At 38.2% G+C, this 10,000-nt stretch overlaps 1 protein-coding gene across 28 annotated transcripts in view; it reads right to left on the bottom strand.

Annotated features, from left to right (window-relative positions):
• LOC144964833 (uncharacterized) overlaps nucleotides 1–10,000 on the bottom strand; it is a 298,720-nt gene that overhangs the window by 172,188 nt on the left and 116,532 nt on the right. For all 28 annotated transcript variants that reach the window (XM_078899524.1, XM_078899514.1, XM_078899513.1 and 25 more), the window contains one exon: nucleotides 2,103–3,616. In XM_078899524.1, coding sequence (XP_078755650.1) covers nucleotides 2,103–3,616 — 1,514 coding nt within the window. The remainder of the gene's footprint in view (nucleotides 1–2,102; nucleotides 3,617–10,000) is intronic.

The raw sequence follows: 10,000 nt of genomic DNA, 5'->3' as shown, positions 1-10,000 counted from the left end.
GCTTTTTCTATCCCAATATAATATGTTCTCCGAGTAGCTTTCTGTCTTTGTCATGGAATGGGATTACCTGTTTTTGTCCTCGTCCTTGCCGGAGTCCTTGACTGAGAGGGAACAGTCTAATGTAAAGTGTCAGTTTTGAAAGATGATAATTTTTTCTCTTGTAAATCATCCCTGTGTACTGATCGTTATATTTTTGTTTTGAACATATCTTGTAAACATTTGACTCTATCCCTCTTAGTGGGGACCTGTTCTGGTGTCTGGATGAGACTTTTAGGTGATCACAAACTAAGTACATTAATAGTTGTTCTTGGAATCGACATCTATTCCGTAGTTGAACCATTTCCCCTTTGTCTTACATTTCTCGTGTGCTTTTAATTGTAAATTGTGAATATTTATTTTACTATCCTATCCCATCATTCCTTTTAATGGCGCTGATATGACCTGAATGTGTCGTAAGCGCCGTAAAACCCTCCTTAAAAAATCAAACAAATCAAAACAATCGAATGAACTCGAGTCACAAATGAAAGAATTACATCAAGCTTTGTTCGTTATCAAGGATTACATTCCACTCTCTAACGCATGCCAGGAATGGGAGGATAACCTCATGCCATAAGTAAATTGAACACGTCAATGTGTTTATCAAGATTGTAAACAAATCCGCTTGTCTCGCTGATATTAATTACTCAGCAGGGATATTCTTTGAGTCGTACATACCAATCGTTATGTAGGTCAAATGAATATATTTTTGTTAGCACTAATATCAAAGATAGACACCAATCCGGCGTTCTAATGAAAAATTCTTATCCTTCTGCGAACCATCAAATCAAAGCAATGGAATTTTACACTAACGTATGTGAGACATTTAAACGCCAGCTGCCTCAGTCACTTATACATTTAAATAGGAAAAAAGAACATAATTTATTACAAAGCTCATATTATCAAAAGGGTATCGCTTTAAAAACTGACCAAAAGCGGCCATACGCTGACAAAACACTTTTTTAAAAAGTTTTAGCCGAAAAGTATTCGATCCTCTATTATATTTGAGTCAGCCAGACTTCTACTTCAATTAATCATTGAATTAAGATGATCCTCAATTTGCAACAAAAAAAAAAAAAAAAAATATTAAAGTCTCATGCTAAGGAATTTTTCACCATTTGGGGATCAAATATTTTTCGCACAGTTGTGTCAGTTCGGAAGTGATGCCAGAGTTGTTTTTTCTTCTTCCCCGAGCCATATCCCGTGGTATCAGAGTTTGTCATAATTTCGATTGTGTCAAAACATATACCTGCTATCTTTTTTAATATGACTTAGATTATCATATTTGTAGGCCACAAAAAAATTCCGGATGATCGCAAAGAAAATCGAGTACCTTCGCCCGTGATTTAATTTCGACTTGTTAGACATTTTTTATTTTATTTTAACCATTACAGCATAGGTGATTACCTACTACCGGATGCTCATGCTTATTTATTACTAAGTCAAGCTGGGTAATGTTAAATATGAATGTACATAAAGATATGGACGCCACTGGCCCGTATCATAGTTCACACAAGATTTCGGGTTTTATGGGGCTTATCAACTTTAAAGAGCAATAAAAGAGGTCATAATATAACATATGTAATTTCTCACAATAAAGACAAATCCATCGATACCAATAACAACAGGTACTGCCCAGGCCAAACTAATCGGTATCAATTCAGTACAATTAAAACAAGTCACACGAATGAGAAAGTGGTTCAATCAAATGAAAGTGGGAATAAAAGGAATGATAGATGGTCTGTAAAACCCACAAGCCCCTGGGGCCCATTTTGTTCTCACGCCTATAGGAGAATTCCACTCATTATAGACAGAAATTAAAGTTTTTACCAAGAGATTTCAAGAGATTTCTTTCATCGCTTAACTGCCGTACTCTGGAAAAACTCTTATTTAAAAATTTAGCCAGAAAACTCTGCGAAGTCCCAGTTTGAGCTTTTTTGTCAAGATGAGGGTCGTTTAAAGCGATCGATATTTTGAAGGACGAGTTTTCTGGCCAAATTGTTAAATACGAGTTTTTCCAGAGCACGACAGTTAACAAATTATTGTTAATAACGTAGGCTACTTACTGTTTCTTTGACTTGTCCCTTTGAGCTACCGAGTGTGTGTCTCCGGGGAACAGGCTTTTTCCCAGGTCCCGAGCGGTAAATTTCGTCACCAGGTTGAACTCGAAGACCAGAGGATGAGCTTGGGTGTCTACTAGAAGACGATAAATCGTATCCCGAATCCGACTCGTAATTCCTGGCTGAAGACGAAGAACCCCTTAATCCGTCTGCACTGCTGTATCCTGCCGCCGATTCGGACTCGTATCCGAGTGGAATACTGCCGGATCGTGATTTTTGAGATGGGTAATGGTGAGGCTGATGATGATGTTGATGATGTCTTTGACGATCTAGCTGGTCTTCTGGGGTGACGCTAAAAGGTCTTGCAAGACTGTAAATTGACTCTGGACATGTACTGTGAGGCGGAACGCTTCCGGGGCGAGGTGGTTGTTGTGGAACTTGATGAGGATGCGGAGGAGGATGTTTGTATCCTGTTGAGTAATAAGGCTCGTAGTTATTAATACTATTGCTAGAAATGGCAGTGCCTGGTCGGGGGTGGTGATGTGGATGGTGAGGATGGTGTCCGGCTCCAGACATCGAACCGTTTTCGGAAATACGAGAGAGAGACCCCGATGACGAGGTAGTGCTGTTGCTGTAGTAGATGTTGTTGTTGTATGCTGCGTGGCTGTTCTGTGGTGTTGGAGTATTGGAGTTGGATCTGCGAGGCAAGCTTCTGTAGTTGTACAACGAGGACTCAGGTGTTGGGGTGGTTGACCGGGATCGGGGCAAGGAGTTGTAGCTGTTTGGGTAGGATTTTGGATCTACGTTGTAATAGACTCGGCTTGGGGGGTTTTGAGGCGGGTACTGCTGTCGATTGTTATGCACATTGACATATATAGGTCTATTTGGATCTTTGCCACTGTACATGATCCTTTGTCCCATGGACGGATTAGAGTTTGGGATAGCTCTTTCAATAGTATTTGTACTTTGTTCACGTTTTTCATTTCCAATTCTTCTGTCCTCGTAGTTACCCAAGCTGGCGTGTCTTCTAACTCCGCCGTTTTGATGACCCAACTTCCCACCAACGTCAGACCCGACACTAGAGCTATCCCCGGCACGTAGAGTGCCATCACTACCTCTTCTCTGACTTGAGGATGTTGTCGACGAAATATCACTAGAAATTCCCTTTAGGGATGGTTGGGGCGTTAGGGTGGAAGTCGAGGACACATTTCCAACAGATCCCTGTGAATCGGCGTCCAGATCAGGGCGGGTGGTTAACGGATTTTTCTTCAAGTCGTCCGCTTCACAGCCAGAACTGTTATAACCTCCGCTACTTCCGTCCGTTGATCTGTTAGTGTCACTGATGGAACGTTTCCTCACTTCCACGGGCTTGCGTGGTTTGTCCTTTGAGGATGACGAAAGTTTTCGCACCAGGAAAGATTTGGACTTGCTCTTTCCGTCAGCGGCCGATGTTGAATCCTTGCGTGATTTTTCTTTCATCTCAAGCTTTTCAGAGTCTTTGTTCTTTTTAGAAGGGTTTGCTGCAATAAAAACAAAGAAATAGAATATTATTATCAGGAAGAAGTAGATTTAGTTTGCTGTTAAAAAGATACGGAAAAGCGATGGCAAATCACTGTAAGGCCCGGTGACGCGGGACGTTTTTTTAACTGCAAATTCCACAAATTCTTCAAATGAATTCTAAAAAACCGGACTCATTCTAATCATAAGTCAAAAGTAATTCAGACCACCTTTCAATAGGACGGTATATGGAAGTCACCTTACACATTGAGTCGAAATATAAAAGGCTGATAAAGTACGAATATGAAACAATGCTGGACAAAGAAGGAAAAAAAAAAGAAAATGAATCAGCACAAATAATCAGCTTACATCGACTGGGAATCGAACCTCAGATCTCCCGGTTACCGGCTCCTCTCGAGGGGAAAATATGCACATATTTTCAGATATATATCTTATACCAGTGCCTACTTCCTTATTTGTAAGTTTAATAATTTCAAAATAAAGTACATGGTAGGTCAGGTGTAGTCGGTGAAGTGGTAAATGACTCGCTATTCTATGTACCAAAATGAGTTCATCCCATTCCAAGGTAGCTAATACGATTTTACTGATTATCAGGCAGTAAATGTGCATTTGTATTCCTTACGATCTCGCGAAAGTAAAGACTGACATGAAAATGAAATAAAAATACAAGACACCCCTACCACATTGTGTCCTTAACCAAAGACATTACCCCGCTAAAGACAACATCTATATTTCGGTCACGGGATTCATTTTTATTATTCATAATATAAAACCTTTAATGTGTTAGCAAAATATTGCCTTCAAATTTCAGTTGGCTCCAGTTGTTTCATCCATAACAACATTTTCAAAACGAATGCATACCTAATAAAGCAATACGAGAATGATGTTATTAGCAACGTCAAAATTTCACAGATGAGTAGAGAATACCAAACAAAACAAAAATCGTATCCTTGTGTATGGAACATTGCCTGCATTACAATGCAAGATTCAAATGTACGCTTCAGAGCAAACTGAGATTTGAATCAAAATACTATCACAAAACATAAAACGATTTTTAAAAGAGTGTATAATATTACTAAACGAATGAAGATCCATGCAATAATATTGTTGTACAATGAGGGCGATGAGTAACCGAGTGAAATGCTACGTACGAGTCATGGTTGATACGCCGCATTCCCACGTTATCACACACAAAAGGCATTGTGCTAGTACATAATGTAATATTTCATATCATGAGAACAAACGCAAGTCATTTGGATAAAATGTCATACGCGACAACAATAAGATAGAAACAGCACGTTGAAGCGTGTCAGACATGACAGTATACCAGAAACATCATGTTATAGTAACTTGTAGTGGCCATGCTCTGATCACAAGACAAAATATAGCGAATGTTTTAGACCTGGACTCATTATAACACCCATACTAGCCCGCTAACACTTTGCTCTCCTTAAGCTACCTATTCTACCCAGGCACTTTGGTCTCAATCAATTATTTTTCACATTTTAATCTGACTCTGGAACACTGAATCATACGGAAAAGGATACATTTCTTTTCTACTTACTTAAACTGATTTATTGTACTGCCTTATTTCACATATAGGAGAGCCTCTTTGTCGCATAATATTGTGAAAGGAGGGGGGTGGGGGGCAGAAGCCGATTTCAGTTTCATTTTAATATCCCGTCTTACTTTTAATCGAGACCAGATTGATGGGCAGAGAAGAAATTTATATTTCCAAGTCCAAACAAAAAATTGATTTTGAATAAATCAAGGTTAAGGTTTGGATTCGGCTAGGAGAGTAAACAAAATGATAAAAATGTAGTTTTGAGACGAAGGGATTACAAACTGTTTATCATGAAAACATTGGTGGCGAACAAGGTGCTTTATTATAACGTTTTAGTTTGCTCCAGTTGTTTCATCCATAACAACATGTTATCATAAAAATGTGACTTAAATACTCAAGTTTAATACTCTAACAGGAAATCGAAACCGGTAACATTACAAATTCAAGAGTTTAAGCACAAGGCTTCGATGGGCATAAATGCGAGATAAATCACAATGGCAGAATCACAATTTATCATCGAGTTATTTTTTGCTTATTATTGGTTCAATAGTACTTGAGCATTTGTCTTTTTTCTACCTTTTTTTAAAAGAGTCCTCTCCTCTTCCACCTCCTTGTTTTCTCCTCCTCATCGCATTTTTTCTTCTTTCTCCTCCTCCTCCTCCCTCATCACAACACTATTCCCAATCCCATCCCGCCTCCTCTGTCCCTATGGTTATCATCAATGTCATCATTATCATCATCATCATCATCATCATCATCATCATCATCACCACCACCACCATCATCATCATCATCATCATCATCATCATCATCATCATCATCATCATCATCATCATCATCATCATCATCATCATCATCATCATCATCATCATCAACGCCACAACCATCAACATAACCAACCATCGCCAACCGTTATCGAAAACAGCGAAACGCAATCATTGTAGACATATCTACATGTCAAGACAATACTTCAAACAAAACTCCTTCTGTTCCACCATTAGGTTGCATCAAAACCATTTACCGAGGACTCTAGCAGCTTAGTACGTACCACCAACCAGGCGAAGATAGTTAAGTAGTAAACCTGCTACTAAATACCAATAATATTCCCAGCCGGCCCAGTCCAACTACGGCAGGAACGGAAGGCCAAAGTAAACACAAGAGCCCTAATCTAATCTACAAGTACGGCTAATCAACCTGTCAGGTGGGGCAAAGCGGGCGAGAAAACCGAGGGCCATTTATCCGGACATACCAGGGACACATAACTAGGGTGATAAGTAGCGGGAAATAGGGTGGATGGAAGGGGCGGAGACATTCGTCTGTCCACGGTCAGTGATAAATTAAGACAGAATATTGTGATAAATGACGGCGGAATATTGTTATTATCATTATTGTGATAGATTAACTAATTGACTGGAGTACTTTAGAAAGACACGTATTTAAAAATTTGGTTTAAGAAAACAGTTCTTCAATAAATATAGATCGATTTAAATAACCCTCATCTTCGCAAAAATAAATTTTCGAACCTGACACCTCGCGAGAGGCCCCATAGTTTGAGAGTTTTTCCCTTTATGAGGGTGAATTAAATCGATCAATATTTGAAGGAAGAGTTTTCTGGCCAAAATTCTTAAACTATGTGAGTCTTTCCAGAGTACGACAGCTAACTGGGAATACTACCTCGCTCAGGTGGCAAAACCGTGGAGAAAGTAGGAGATTTCAGTTCTAGTGATTGACTGAAATAAAACACGGATGATATATTTTGGCTGCTCATCTCGTTTCACTATGGTATTTTATTTTTAAAAATTGTTTAACGCTTGCTCTCAATGTTAAATATCAAAACCGTTCTTTTCAGAGTCAACATTATCATACGCTGTGTGGCCTTGAGCAAGTCACCTCGCCCTAGCTCAATTTGCGGCGCTGCACTGCGGCTCATACAGTCTTCTCTTGGAATAAACCCTAGAGACAAATTTCCCGTATGGAATGAATAAAGGGGATTATTATTATTATTATTATTATTATTATTATTATTATTATTATTATTATTATTATTATTATTATTATTATTATTATTATCATTATTATTATTATTATTATTATTATTATTATTATTATTATTATTATTATTAAATGCAACAATAGAGGGAACACTGAAGTCAAGAGATGCAATCGCCTATAAATGTAAGTAGTAGGTTAGTTTGTGTGTGTGTGTGTGTGTGTTTGTGTGTGTGTGTTTGTGTATGTATGTGTGTGTGTACGAAAGGAACAGGGAAAGTTGTCAACACCAACTAAATTGAACTTGTAATCGATTACAATGGAAAGTTCACTACAGTACATAACGCAATGCTTAGCAATGCAGGAGAGATGGAATAAGAGATAGAGCGGTGAAAACAAGAAAAGCACAGGTGAGGATATATGGAGGGATATAGAGAGTGGGAGGGAGAGAGAGGGGGGGGGAGAGAAAGAGAGAGAAAGAGAGTGAGAGAGAGAGGAGGGAGTAGAGAGAGAGAGAGGAGAGAGAGAGAGGAGGAGAGAGAGAGAGAGAGAGAACAAAAAAAGTAAGGGGTGAGATATGGAGTAAACTTCGGAGGGTGGTTGTGAAACTAGAAGGTGAATGAGAGATGACGAAGGTCAAGGAGAGAGAGAAAGAGGGAGAGAGAGAGCGAAGGCAGGAGGAGAGAGAGAGAGAGAGAGAGAGAGAGAGAGAGAGGTGAGGAGAAAGAGAATAGAAGGAAAGATAAAGAGTAAAAGAGAGAGAAAGAGGAATACAGAGGATGCGGGTGGAGCAGGGAGTGCAGATGGCAAAGGAAATAAAGAGAAAAGGGGAGGCATGTGTGAAAAGATCAGCTCTGTGGTGCAATGAGGAAACCCTGATAAACCTCATTGTTTACTGTACTTAAATACACAAGAGTTGGATGAAAGACTTCATTCCATTGAAATTCTGTCCAAATCTCGGTGGTAAAAGTGAGTACATAATGTACGTTATTGGCGAGGCGCCTGTTGCCATTTCTATCACGATAACAGGTACGTATACCATCTGTGCCTCATTAGTCATGACAAAAGGCCTAACGTGTTCTGACATAGCATGAAAATGCCGGCCACTTTACTCACTCACATTTGGTCCAACTAGTAGCCGTGATAAAGATGTATTTTAGTAACATCGAAAAGAAATTTTAAATCAGTACCTACTTTCCGACCGATGTATAGCTATTTAAGGTATGATAACCCAAATATTTATGGGCTTATTGTTGTAATGGAAATACTCTCAAACCAACGCCAAATATTTTCCATTACAACAATGTTAAATCAAGGACCGTTTATTCTGCGTTCGGTCATCATTTTTTCAAAGATCATGTGCGTCTAGAATCCGACACACACATAAAAAAAACCCTGAAGATTAAAACAGGGGGAGGCGGGTCGATGGTATAATGGTAACTGACTCCCAGTTGGACTGAAATATCGTGGGTTTGAATTCCACAGAGAACATTAGCATGATCATCATGTCCATGAATGCATCGTTTTTAAGGACTTTAACAAGAAACTACGTAAACAAATATTAAATTTAGATTTTTTAAAAGCACAAATGAGAAATGATTATCAACGTTTCGGGTTTTAACTTTCGAAAAACAGATAGATATAGATGTAACAAAACTGAAATAAATAGTTGGTTGGAGTCTTTAAAAAATAAATAGAATAACGAACAAGATATTGTTGTGTATACATCGTTGACAGAGAGATGTCAAAACGACGCATTTAGGTGTTAATGAGTGAACAATTTGGTATGAAAGTGTGAAATACTTGGTTTGACAGAATTGCACATCTAGGGATTTTGATTGTTGACGGACCATGTTAAAAAAGAACGTAAAACACTTTCAAAAACAGTTAAACCCTCTCCTTACCAATCTAAGGAAAATCGTCACATTCGTTACGATGCAACCAACAATTTTATCTTTCAGATTACTTTTGTTCAACAAACAATTTAGAGGTCTATTTGTTGGGTTTTTTTTTGTTTTGTTTTGTTTGTTTTGTTTTTTTGTTTTGTTTTTTTTTATTTTGTTTTTGTTTTTGTTTTGTTTTTGAGGGGGGGGGGGGTTGGATTTTTTTTTTTTTTTTGGGGGGGGGGGGTTGTTTTTTGTTTTTTGTGTTTTTTTACTTATTGTTGTTTTTTTTGTTGGTTTTTGTTTTTGTTGTTTTTTTAGTTATTGCCATTTAAAAAACTTGACACTGTAGAACTCATTTTGCTGACCAATATTATGAATAGAGTGTAGGCTACTTTTGCTTTTCTGTTTGAGTAAAAAAAAATATATCTTTGTGACGGATGGGTGAGAAGTTTTGGGGAAAACTCTGAAAATGGCTGGTAAGGAGAGAGTTAAAACACAAAAGTCGTCAAACCTGTCAGATCTATATTTCGAGCAATTTAATTACAGGAACCTTACGTCGTTGGTGAAAAAAAAAAAATTCGTAACATTTGACCTCAGGTAGGTAAAAATCTGGAGAGGTGTGAAGTGCGTTACTTTTATTTTCCTTAATGTTTATAAACACTGATTATGGATGAAACATTTACAATTCAGCGTGGTTGAGGCGTTAAAATGTGATGAGAGTTTTAAGTTTACTGGCAGTGTAATTTGTGATGACAGCATAAAGTCTGATGGCAGTGTTAAATCAATGTGATGGCAATGTAAAAGTGTGAAGGAAGTGTAAAGTCTGATGGCAGTGTAAAGTGTTGATGGCAGCGTTAAGTGTGATGGCAGTAAATTGCGATGACAGTATAAAGTGTGACGGCGGTGTAATTTTTTTTATGGAAGTGCAAGTAATTTGTGACGGAAGT

The sequence above is a fragment of the Berghia stephanieae genome, chromosome 2 (assembly GCF_034508935.2).
Source record: "Berghia stephanieae isolate SIO BIC M18660-M18661 chromosome 2, UCSD_Bste_1.3, whole genome shotgun sequence".
In the NCBI taxonomy this organism is placed as follows: Eukaryota; Metazoa; Mollusca; class Gastropoda; order Nudibranchia; family Aeolidiidae; genus Berghia; species Berghia stephanieae.
Note: the sequence above shows the minus strand (reverse complement) of the source record. Positions and strands in the feature narration are given on the sequence as shown.